General features: G+C 41.2%; 1 protein-coding gene across 13 annotated transcripts in view; it reads left to right on the plus strand.

Annotated features, from left to right (window-relative positions):
* The window catches only part of COL12A1 (collagen type XII alpha 1 chain), a 111,483-nt gene that overhangs the window by 62,734 nt on the left and 35,713 nt on the right, over window positions 1-13,036 (plus strand). For all 13 annotated transcript variants that reach the window (XM_028722784.2, XM_077926217.1, XM_028722782.2 and 10 more), the window contains 12 exons: window positions 13-39; window positions 927-1,069; window positions 2,137-2,266; window positions 3,831-3,970; window positions 4,846-4,975; window positions 5,701-5,843; window positions 7,131-7,260; window positions 7,488-7,630; window positions 11,226-11,355; window positions 11,747-11,866; window positions 12,042-12,188; window positions 12,689-12,805. In XM_028722784.2, the coding sequence (XP_028578617.2) occupies window positions 13-39; window positions 927-1,069; window positions 2,137-2,266; window positions 3,831-3,970; window positions 4,846-4,975; window positions 5,701-5,843; window positions 7,131-7,260; window positions 7,488-7,630; window positions 11,226-11,355; window positions 11,747-11,866; window positions 12,042-12,188; window positions 12,689-12,805 (1,500 nt within the window). The remainder of the gene's footprint in view (window positions 1-12; window positions 40-926; window positions 1,070-2,136; window positions 2,267-3,830; window positions 3,971-4,845; window positions 4,976-5,700; window positions 5,844-7,130; window positions 7,261-7,487; window positions 7,631-11,225; window positions 11,356-11,746; window positions 11,867-12,041; window positions 12,189-12,688; window positions 12,806-13,036) is intronic.

Raw genomic sequence — 13,036 nt, forward strand, 5'->3', positions numbered from 1 at the left:
CCCCTCCTATAGTGCCCGAGGTGCCTCTGACAACAGCAGGTAAGAGCCTGAATTCATTAATAACATTTTATATATGAGGATTATACAGATACCAAAAGACAGAGCTAGTCCAAACCAAGCCAGGATGCAGAGAAGCCAATGTTTCTATACAGCATACTTAGTGGTGACTCATAAAAGGGGAGAGAGGCAGAGGCAATGGTGCCATTCTGGCAGTGGCAGCACTTAGCTAGTCAGGGTGAGGTGGAGATGAGGTCAAGTGACCTCTGGGTTGGTGGCAGTGCATACACCTATAGAGCTTCTGCCATCCTAGAGTTCCCTCAATTCATCACTGCCACTTTGTTCCCCTCACCTCTGCCCCGAGTTCACCATCACTACTGGGAAGATACCACTGCCTTAATCTCTACTGCTGAAAGTACTCCTGTGTACACAGGCTTTGTCCCTTCTTGAGTTTCTCTCATGCGTTGTGGGGTGTTGCTCTGGAGGTTTGCCTGAATTTCAGCAGGCTTTTCAGAGGGTGTGTGGTTTGAGGTGATGCAGACAGAAGAAAAAAGTTGCTGCCATTACCCTATGTCCACTGAAGTACTTTCCATCCATACAAAAGATAGGGTGGCTTTAAAAAAAAGTGACAATTTGGTGAATTAATAGCAACTTTTGTATATTTGGTGATGTTCTACTCCCCATTAATCATGTTTAGCTCCACGCAACATTTCCATTCAGTTCTCCGTTGCCCCTTCTTATATAAGTCATTCTGATATAATCTTGCCCAAATTCTGCAGTTGGGTGGATTTTGTTGTCCTCAGCAGGCCCCTATATGTGTATTGTTATTCCAAGGTAATGCTGCTGCTGCTGATTTTCATGAGAATGACTCATTATATGTTGTTTATTATATCTCTTTGCTAAACAACCCTTTAATAAATTCATTTCAGCTCCAACGGGTCCCCCAAGAAACCTTCAGGTATACAATGCAACGTCCAATAGCCTGACTGTCAAATGGGATCCTGCCATTGGACGAGTGCAGCGGTACAGGATCACCTATCGACCTACAACTGGCGATGGTGCTGAACAATCGGTAACCAACTCTGAAACTATTCTCTAATGGGGGAAAGCAGCATTGTGCTCCTGAACAAATATCTGCTTTTGAAAACATGAGCTTGTCAGATTGTTTTGTTTTCATGTTCTACAGTTCTGCAGAAAAGTATTTATATTACAAAATCAAAGAAAGTGGATTTGTTTCCTGTATAAGTAGAACCCACAAGATGACTCATGGTGGTCTTTCAGATGTAATCTGGCAAATATCAGTTTCTCAGAGCCTGCAGAACAAACAGTTGCCAGGGATTGCTTTTTACTGGGGTGTTCTGTCCAAAGGCTCTTTCAAACACTGCAGATTTCTGACATACCATGGTGAAAAAGCAAATTGTCATGTGTCACAGTTGTATGCAATATGGTTGGTCACTGTGGGAGCAGAATGCTGACTAGAGAGGCATTTGTTCTGCTCCAACAGGACTCTTGTATTCTTATTTTGCTGTATGTATTCACATCTTCCTAGTGTGTTTATATTACTTGTTCATTTATTACTTGTACATGCTTTTCTCTTTATGGAAATGCTTTTTATGTAGGAACTTTGTTGTGTCTGGTCTTTGTAAATGCTGACAATATCTGTCCAACTGGCCACAACAGAAGCCAAAGATATTTCTTTGGAGCCCATAGGCAAAGCATTTAGATCATGAGACAATGTGGGAATCATCATGTTTTGCTGTTCCAATAAACATAAAGCTTAATTTTCTTTGCGTAGCAGAATTGGCCTTATATGCCCTTTAGCTGTAGATTGAGGACCTGGATATCTGTACTCACTAACTAATATGTAGAAATAAGAAAGATGATCCATAAAGAGCTCAGATCATTCAACATTTAATATTTTATTCACATGGGTTTAACAAATGACTAATGCAGTTCTGGTATTTTTTCTTTAATCCACTGAAGGAAAAAGTCAAACAATGTATATTGACTTAGGCAGACAGTATTGTCTGGAAAACAGAAACTTGTATACTTGTAGTATATACAAACTGTATGCTTTCAGCATCTTTGGAATATAGCTGCCTGCTCCTTCAATTTACATTTCATTCCATTGTTTTTTAGACCACAGTAGGAGGGAGGCAGAACAGTGTTGTACTACAGAAGCTGCAACCTGAGACACGTTATAGTGTTACGGTTTCATCCATATATGCAGAAGGTGAAGGGGGACGAATGACAGGCAGTGGCAAAACCAGTAAGTAAAACAACTTTGGTTTTCTCGTTTGTGAAGAATTATGCAAGAGTAATGCTAAATCACTTATAAAGTTGGCAGGCTTGGCTTTTCCTTTGTTGAAGTCCCCACAGATATTCATTTCTTTGTGTGCAACCCCCCCTTTTTTTGAGAAATACCAAAACTTGCTCTGAAAGTGAAAATACCTTCTTCTTTTTTCACGTCTGATTTTATATTGATAATTATATATAATTTCATATTGAAAATATCTCTAATCCTTATCTTGGAGGTTTGGCAGCTTTTCTTTTTGTTTGTGTATAAAAGAGAGTGAGAGGGAGACTTTCTGGATAATTTTTTTTTATTGCACAATCATCACACAATTCTTACTCATCTGTGGTGCAACCTTCCAGACTTATTTTTCCAGGTTTGGACTGCTGAATGCATTTACACAATTTTCAGGGAAACCTGTTAGTCAGTGACCTTGTTGTCACTGGTAATAGGTGGCAGAGTTCACATCCCAATACTCTGTTATTTTTGTTTAAGTAAGTAATACAACATTAAGCTTAAGGATGAATGTCTGTCAGCTATATCACTCAAACTGGGAGCACACATGGAGCCTGTTAAATCCAACAAAAAGAAGCAACAAATATCTACCAGCAAGGCTACCTCCTCCCACCGCTGTAGTGCCTGGCCCTTTTATATTAATATGTCACATTTTCTTCTTCCCCCTCTATTTAAATTTACCGTATTTTTCGTCCCATAGGACGCTCCATCCCATAGGACGCACCTAGTTGTTGTTTTTTTGGGGGGGAATAAAGGAAATTTCCCCCCTTTATTTCCCCCCCAAAAGCAGGTCGGGGAAACTGAACCAGGTCGAGGAACAGCGGGATGGCGGCGCTGCACCTCCCTGCTGTCCCCCAAGCTTGTGGGGCTGGCTGATGTCTGCCCAGCGCGAGGGGCGCTCTGCTTCAGGGCGCCCCGCCCGCCGGGCGGCAGGCTGCTATCTGGAGCGTGGGGAGCCCTGCGGGGAACTCCTTTAGAGCTGGACCATAAAGAAGGCTGATCGCTGAAGAATTGATGCTTTTGAATTATGGTGCTGGAGAAGACTCTTGAGAGTCCCATGGACTGCAAGAAGATCAAATGCATCCATTCTTAAGGAAATCAGCCCTGAGTGCTCACTGGAAGGACAGATCATGAAGCTGAGGCTCCAGTACTTTGGCCACCTCATGAGAAGAGAAGACTCCCTGGAGAAGACACTGATGCTGGGAAAGATGGAGGGCACAAGGAGAAGGGGGTGACAGAGGACGAGATGGTTGGATAGTGTTTTCGAGGTTACCAGCATGAGTTTGACCAAACTGCAGGAGGTAGTGGAGGACAGAGGTGCCTGGCGTGCTCTGGTCCATGGGGTCACGAAGAGTCGGACACGACTAAACAACAACAACATGGCAGACTAGATTCATCTTGCAAGTGTTTTTGGACAAAGTGTTACTTGTCACTGACCAAGGCTAGGCACAGCCACTCACATGATGCAACATGATGCACAATAGTAAGATCCTCTGAGTCTGAAAATGCATTCTGTTTATCTCAGAACCTCTCAACACTGTGAAGAACCTCAGAGTCTATGATCCAACTACCAGCACATTGAATGTTCGATGGGATCATGCTGAAGGGAACCCTCGTCAGTACAAGTTGCTTTATGCACCAGTGGCGGGAGGTGCAGATGAACTGGTATTCCTTTTTACTTTTGTATACTTCATACTTGCCCTGTACTTGCAACTGTTTTTGCTAGAGGTGGTTTCAGAATTAGGCAGGGGCACAACTTAGAGCTGAATTTTCCATTCAGAAAATTGTGTATGGTACAACCCTCTTGGGACTGTATTACTTAAGTGTACAGGTAAGGAGTTCATATGTTTGACCCCTACTCTATGAGCATAGAGCAATGGCAAACCAGGGAGAAAGCTAGGTTACAATCCTTACTGTTGACATCTGGCTGGGCAGATTAGAACATGCAGCAACCCTTTCCCTGCATGCAGGAAACAGCTTGCTGGAGTGGGCAGAGCTACTACTACTATAGCCTCCTGGTGGGTAAATTTCTTTTGCTTATCAGCAAGGAGATGGGAAAGGTTAGAGTGGTGCAGACACACTGGCAGGGCTGCCAGATTTGCTCTGCTGGAGCATTTGCACCACACCAGACTCCCCAATACCATGCCCCTCTCCCTTCCAATAAGCAACAGTGACCCACCTGCCAGGTAGCGATTCCGCCTCACCTGGCGAGTTGCTGCTATTGCATGCTGAACTTTCATAATTCTAGGAAGGTGTCTTGTTGTCCTTAAACAACAGCAGCAGCAGCAGCAACAACCACCACCACCACTAGGCAGCACCCGCGGGTTTCAAACCACTGTTGTCAATTGCAGGATCCAAGCAATTTGTTGGTCGGTGGAACCGCTGATTTGCACGATCCAAGCTATGCATTGGTTGATGGAACTGCTGGGCTAAGCTGGCTCATCTTGTTGTCCTTTGAACATGAAGATCAGTCCTTATATGGTGGAAAATATCCCAATAAAACCATTCCCTCTTCCTTTTTTCCTTTTGTAACCCAACAGGCAACTGTTCCAGGCAACACAAATTATGCTGTTCTAAGAAATCTCCAGCCTGACACACAGTACAAAGTAACTGTGATTCCTGTTTACCCAGAAGGTGATGGAGGGCGAGCATCTGACAATGGGAAAACTTGTAAGTAACACTATGTTGTTTTTTCTTCATAAAATATTGAGGCATTGGACTTTGAGCCACAATTCAGTGCTGAGCTACTTAAACCCACTTATTTTAGTTAACTTAGTTAACCGCACCATATTATACTATTGTACAGATAGTTAAGATAAAACCCTTTGAGGCCCTTTTGCACACACTTCCCTCTATGGACAGGGATGTGTGAAAGGGTATTTTCCAATTCTCTAATGCAGAGTAGGATAAGAACATGAATATAGATGCCTCTGAGTGATAAGGTCTCTGCCACCATGTTATGAGCTTTCAATGCAATCTTATTTGTCTATGTGTAGTTCAGTGGGAAGTACTGCTAGGTTAAATATCTATAGGATTACACTATTTTACATCCCAACCCTATCCATGTTTACTTGGAAGTAAATGCAATTTTATTTGATGGAACTTATTTCCAATTAACTGTGGTGTTAAAGAGAAAATACAGGGTTGGAGAACTTCTAGCCCTCCAGATGTTGCTGGACTCAAGATTCCATCATCCCTGAACATTGGCCATGCTAGTTTGAGCTGATAGTAGTTGGAATCCCAACAACATCTGAAGTCCACTGATTCCCCACCCCTTGGCAACAGCATTGTTAGAATAGTCCATTCATTTTATAACCACTCTCTCCTGCTATCTGGCTCTGCAACTAAGGAGTTATTATTTAGTCCAAAACTATCTGACATTATTTTTGATTCAGTAATAAGAGGAACAGCAAGAGGCATCCAAGTTTACAACCCAACACCAAACAGCCTTAATGTCCAATGGGAACCTGCACCAGGACCAGTGCAGCAATACAGAGTTGTCTATGCTCCATTGATTGGCACACGGCCATCAGAATCTGTAAGTAATTTAACCTCCTGGGCCTTTCCATATATGAATTATTGGGTATAAAGGCATACTACAATGATTTATTTCTGGTGAAAACATAAATATCTATATAAAGTGTCCTATTCCATCCTACTTCTCTGAATGTCATTCTATATTTGCTGCACATATTTTAATTTAACTGTAAACATCGGTAGACCAAAATCAGAGAAGGTAAATGTTAAATGCAAGGTCAGGATCATTTGTTATAAAACATTAAATTTCTAACTGCCAGTTTCATTTTCAAACTTTGTTGAAATCTGGGAGGAAAGTTAGTCAGCTTATTTTGGGAAGCAGACCAATTTCGCCACCTAATAACTCTCTCAGATGACTGCTTGACTATAACATGCACTGAACTTGCTGCATGATTGGGGGTAACTTTCTCTTATATGAATTTATGATTAAAGAATACATTTTCCCTCTTAAAATGCTACAGATTCTCAGTATTCAGCAGATACCCTGTTGTATTGCTTTTTGCCAACCTGGTGCCTTCCAGTTGTTTCTGGAGCTGAAGGGAGTTGGAATCCAAAACATTTGGAGGTCATCAGGTTAGGGATAGATGACTGCTGGGATAGCTCAGTCCATAGAGCATAAGACTCTTAATATCAGGGTTGTGGTTAAAGCCCCATGTTGGGGAAAAGATTCTTGCATTGTAGGGGGTTGGACTAGATGATTTTCATTGTCACTTCCAACTCTTCAACTCTATGATTCTATGATTTATGAATGGGCAACTTCATACATTATAGCTGCCTCATAAAGGATGGCGAGAAATGCTTCTGCATGATGGTAGCTCCATACAAGAACCATAGTGTGTAAAAACAGCTTACTGTGTAGACTGGCACCTGCCACAAAGCCCCCAACATAGTGGTGGCCTATGGCACTGTGGAAAATTAAGTGGCAAGCAGATTACAGCTCTGCTTGTTGCTGCTGTCAACAGGCAGCAAATTAAGTCCACCGGTGGGTGGGCACTGGTTTGTGAAGAGGACAGCCAGAGGGCACTTTGCCAGGGCGCTACTTCAAATCTGGCCCTGGTTAATTTAGTCTGAGAAATTAAGAGACTGATTTCATTAAAAAAAATATCCCTTCTAGTTCATTCAAAAATTACAGCAACATCAAAAAAAGCATTCAAGTGTAAGGAAAGTTGTCTAAGAGCAAGATTGTTTGTGAAGAGCTCAAGAAGCTTTCTTCTCAAACTATCAAGCTCAGATTTTTTAAATTTAAAAGAAAACAGCAGTTTAAACTTCAGTGTTGCTTTCTTTTTAGGTTGTGGTACCAAGCAACACCCGCAATATTTTACTAGAGCGTCTGATTCCTGATATGCCCTATTCTGTCAATGTTGTTGCTTTGTATGCTGATGGAGAAGGAGATCCAAGTCCTGGACAGGGAAGGACATGTAAGCAGAAAACACGTTTTATTGCTAGGATATAGTTGTATGTTATGAATTATTATTCTCTCCAAGCTCTGCCAGTATTGTTCAGTTGTCACTTTTCTGCATTAGGTCTTACTTGCAGATAAGCTATTGCACGGCTTCATACAGTGAAAAAGGGTTACTTTCTAGACTTCAGTTTTCCAAATTCCACTTCATTTTGTGCGCTTATTTATCTCTTCTTTTTCTTTTAGTGCCTCGCAGTGGGCCCAGGAACATAAGAGTCTTTAATCCTACTACAAACAGCCTTTCCGTCCAATGGGAACATGCTGATGGACCTGTGCAGCAATACAGAATCATATATTCTCCCACGGTTGGAGATCCCATAGATGAATATGTAAGTGTTCTCATGAAGGCATGTTAGAAATATATCACAGCTTATTTACTTCAGTTTAAGTATTTTTGGCTTTAGCTTCCAGAGGAAGTCAGTTTATCAGGGATTCTGCATGTTTACATTCCTATTGAATCATTTTGTTCTACTTTGTAAGCTTGCATTTTCCTGTCCCATAGGTATTGATGGATTGAAAAATACATTACTTGTCTGCTGTTTGCAAAAATACGAGCATGTGCAATTAGCTAAACCATAGTGTGTATAGTCTGTGTACAGACAATAGTTATCTATGGAGGTGTTTCCTTTACCCTTCAGTGTACACATTCATTATTTCATTTTTCCCCGGGGATATCTCTGATATTTGACATGCTTTGGTGGTGCTACAAAAGCAAAACTAGGGGGGATCTACTTTGTTTTTTGTTTTTTACCGAAGCCATAAGATCCACCCACCAGAGTGATGTGAAAAAGAATTCAAGAATTCCAAACCTTTGAGTCTGTTTTGAGCACTAGGCCTGAGCTCAGTAGTCCTTGCCCACCCACAGTAAAGGCACACCCTTTCAAGAATATTCCCCTCTCCCAGAATGTGTCCTCCTTTGGACAGAGTACACTCTTTCCTCTATCTAAACATTTCCTCATTAGTTAGAAAAATAAATGCACAGGTTTCTTATGGTGTAGCAAAGCTCCTCCCACTTCTTTCCGTATTTTGCATAGATACCAGACTACTGAAATGGAATTAGTACTTCCTTAGCAGCAAGTGGTAAACTTTATTCTGAGCAACATTTGTCTGTACAGAGCTTTTTGGTACAATCCAGTGCAGATTTAAGCATACACAAGGTCTTTTGACATGTTTAAGATCATTGATACTAATGGACTTAAGTTTGCTGAACTCTGTGTTGGATTGTATCTTAAGTACAACCTTGGTTCCCTTTGACAATTTCTAACTGGCCTTACAGTACACATTCCTCTTTTGTGGAGCTATCTATTTCTGTGAGCCTGCTCTATGCAGTTGGGGAGATCAATAGAGAGCAACCTTAATTGTCATCTGTGTCTAATGACCATCATGTATCTGACTATTATGAGCGGTATTGGCAGTCTGCAGCTTTGATCTTTTTTTCCTCTCTTTTTTGGAGTTCTGCCAAGATTTTTATAATTTGCAAGTGAACTTCCTTCTCCTTATTTGGCAGCACAACTTCGGTGAATGCCTGCGGAATTCTCTTAGAGATGCACAGCGCAGCCAAATTATTTCCCCATAGGGAGGTTGATGGCATGACTTCTTCTGACTTCTATGGAAACTTAGTTCAGCCCATAAAAACACCACCTAATTGTTCATGATGGTTACTTACTTCTGAATGATAATATATTTTGCTACAACGGCATTATACGGAAAGCACATTGTACTGAAAATGGTGCTCATGCAATAAAGAAATGGTGCTCTCCATTTCACCATTGGAATTTCACTGACTTGGGGGGCGGGAATTATAGGCAAATCTTCCCAGAAACATGAAGAAATAAATATGAACTATCCAGAGGACATTTTAACCATCACATTTAAATATTACTTATGATGGTTCCCACCCCTTACCCTCCACAATTCTCATCTTTTTGCATCTGGGCTGTGTACTTATTACTGTCTTAAAATGTAGCTAGGCTGGGTCTTGTTCTTAGTTCCGATCAAAGCTGATTTGGAGCAGAGTGTATCAAACCTCAGTATTACATAAGAAACAACAGGATAGATCTAGGATATATATGGACTTTGGCTATCATGTGTACAATGCTTCCCAGACTACTATTGGGAGTACAGAGAATGCAGAACTAATGGGAGTATGTATACAGCCCTACTTTCTTCCAGGGCTGTCTCTGTCTTACACATTTTAGATCAAATGCTTGTGTAATGCTTGTTCTACTGAATTGGATGGAGTTATTCCAGACCACCAGTTTCTCACCAGAAGCAGAGATATGGTCCTCACATTCTCTGCCATTCTGTTTCCATTCAGACAAACAGCTAAGGACAAGAGTTGTCACTTCTTCTTCAAACCATTGTCTTAAATATATTTTGAAGGAAACAATTTACAAAATGCAGTTACTAGACTTGATCCACAGATAGTCTCATCAACTGCTTGTCTGCTACCCTTCCCTGCTGCCAGTCAAGACAGTACAGTACAGCCATGGTAGTGTGATTATCTGGTTGAGAGGGATGAAGGAACAGAGTTTGTGAATTCAATCCCCCCTTCCACTTTGCATTCCAAACTGGTGAATAGTTTACTGTCACAACTCCCCAGTCCTTAAAACATGCATTTTCCTCCCACATCTGCTGTTTTTCTAACAAAGGTGCAGATCTAGAAAAGTGATCTGAGTATGGAAATAAGCAGGGCTTAGTCACATGTATACAGGACAGAACTAGTTGGTTCTACTGTACTTCTGCATTCTCTTCCTGCATCAGCCCCTGGTTGCAGGCTGTATACTGATTTTTCTACACAGTCCTGTTATTTTCACATGCCAAAAGAAACTGTAGTTGTTACATACATTCAGTGGCGTAGCGTGGGGGGTGCAGGGGGGGCCGGCCGCACCGGGCGCAACATCTGGGGGTTAGGGTTATGGGGCGCAAATCCATGGGTTAGGGGGCACAAAACCACGGGTTAGGGGGTGCAAATTACTTGCCTTGCCCCGGGTGCTGACAACCCACGCTACGCCACTGCATACATTGGAGGCTCACTGCACCATCCCAAAGGGTTTTCTGGTCTGCCACCACTCTCTACTAGTTGCTATTTTGCCATTCTTTCTCTAAATGTGCATGTACAACAGTAGTACCTTCCCCCACATGCAGTTTGTTCATATAAATGGATGTTGGGCTATCCTTGAAAGAAAGGCTTTGGTTTCCTGGACGTGTGCCAGACATGTTTGGCAATATGCTTGAGTGTTGCCAGATGCTGCACTAAAAAAGTTCCCATTGGTAACAAACATCACTTTATCCACATTACAATGGCATTTTAAAATATAAATATCATAAATTAATGTCCCATCTATTACCCTAGGCAGACTAATTTTGATGGGGCTAAAATTATTATTTAAAAAATGTATCTTTATTATACAAATCCATGTGCTCCTCATCCTTTTCCTTTTGTGTTCTTTTTACTTTAGAAAAGAAATAGAAATGAAAATAATCACACACACACACACACACACACACCCTATATAAATATTACAGTGAAAATATTTTCTATCCCCCCTGCCCATGCATTGGTTTGGATCCAGAACTGCCCTTCATTCATAGTAGGATCAGATCCTTCTGCTAGTGAAGGCTGGAGATGACAGAAATGATGCTCTCCATTTTCCCCTGTGCCACCTTCCAAATTGTTCCAGAAACTCCCCATATGCACTGTACAAGGAGCTTCAAGAGATATGGGGAATAAAAGAATGCCATGTACCCCTTCCCTCAGCAGGAGTGTTTTATGTGAGTGGAACCTTGCTAATGGGCTTTATGGAACCTATGAATAAAAGCATAGCTGCTTGTTCAGTGTGGAGTAGAACTCCAAGTTGTATTACTACAGCATTGAGCAATTTACAGTTCTACAGCATTTACTCAATTCCCATTATGTTCCAGACAACAGTGCCTGGCAGAAGAAATAATGTGTTGCTACAGCCTTTGCAGTCAGATACACCCTACAAAATTACCGTTGTGGCAGTTTATGAAGATGGAGATGGTGGACAATTGACAGGAAATGGAAAAACAGGTACATCTGATGTGCTGTTAAATAATATGCAACAACTGAGGTGCAAATGGTCCTTAACTGTCCCGCCCCCCAGAAGTCGTGGTAGAGGAGTTGCTGCCATGGTTGATATTTGCCAAATTGACCTTCATTTGAGATCCTATCTCAGCGTTCCTCAAATATTTGCACATGCGACATGAAATGCTGTGTGTCTGCATAGGGAAAGATTGAATGTCCCAACATAGAGACATGGCAGAATTACAACCATAACCTGGATCTTTGTGAACACCTTGGGTTATTTAATCACTATCACTGTCCAATCCATTCCTCTGCTAGATGTCATACAGGCATAGAAATAACATTTTATGCTACCATTCTGCATTCTAACTTTATACTCAATTTTTGTCTTCTTCAGTTGGGTTGCTTTCACCTCAGAACATACGCATTTCAGATGAATGGTACACACGGTTCAGAGTTGCCTGGGATCCTTCACCATCTCCTGTTCTTGGGTACAAAATTGTCTACAAACCTGTTGGTAAGGATAAGCTTAGGATATTCAAGTACACTTGACATTATTTAATATTGGTTCATTTCAAGACTTAAACACTATGAGAATGTGACTGATATAAATGTGAAAATGAGTCTTCTCACTGAGTCTCTTGGAAATCTGCTCTCATTAAGGCAAATGAAAATTCATTTTTTCTTTTAAGGTACCAATGAGCCCATGGAGGTGTTTGTTGGAGATGTGACTTCATATACATTGCACAACCTGTCTCCTAGTACTTCCTATGATGTAAATGTTTATGCTCAGTATGATTCTGGACTCAGTGCACCTCTGGTCGATCAAGGCACTACATGTAAGACTACTTTTCATGCTTTTGGTTTCACTGTATATTAACACAGAGGAGCCTTTTCTGGGAGAAAAATAACCTCAGATGGGAGATTCCATTAGTTAGAGCATGCCTACCCCATGGGACAGGTAGTGTTGGAGGATTATGATGGGCTTTCAGAGAAACATGGCATTGTTCAGGAAATGTGCAGTTCTTGGTTACTGTGTAGGAACCTAACACAATTCTGCGATCTTGTGTTTTATGTTAGGGATGCAAATACATTTCTCATTATCATAAAATCACATACCCCAGTTACTAAAACTGCAACTTGCTGTTGCTGAGAAAAGGTATTCTTGCCTCCCCTCAGTACACATACAGTACCTATTAGTTGCAGTGTGAGTTCAATATCCTATTACTTGTGGTAGAATAAATGATATTTTAAGAATAAAGACATTCATCATAGTTTCATAATTTGCTTTTAGCTTTCATCTTGTAGTTCATGGAAATTTTTCTTTCATGCTTTGCAGTGTATTTAAATGTCACTGACCTAACAAGTTATAATGTGGGATGGGACACTTTCTGCATCAAATGGACAGCTCATCGGGCAGCTACTTCTTACAGACTGAAGCTAAATCCAGCTGATGGTAAACATATATATATTGGGTTTTGCATGCAACTAATGTGAAGACTGTAACACATTTCCACCTAAACCTTGAAGAGCAAGGAATCTCCCGTCAGTGTGCCTCTCACAGACCCCTACTGTCATTTCTTGCATTCCTAGGTTCCTCTGAAGATGGATAACTTTAACAAATGGGTTGTGTCCCCAACCAGGGATATGGCAGATGATCTCATTAGAGATCTTGATCATTGAAAGG

Source organism: Podarcis muralis, chromosome 3, assembly GCF_964188315.1.
Source record: "Podarcis muralis chromosome 3, rPodMur119.hap1.1, whole genome shotgun sequence".
NCBI lineage: Eukaryota > Metazoa > Chordata > Lepidosauria > Squamata > Lacertidae > Podarcis > Podarcis muralis.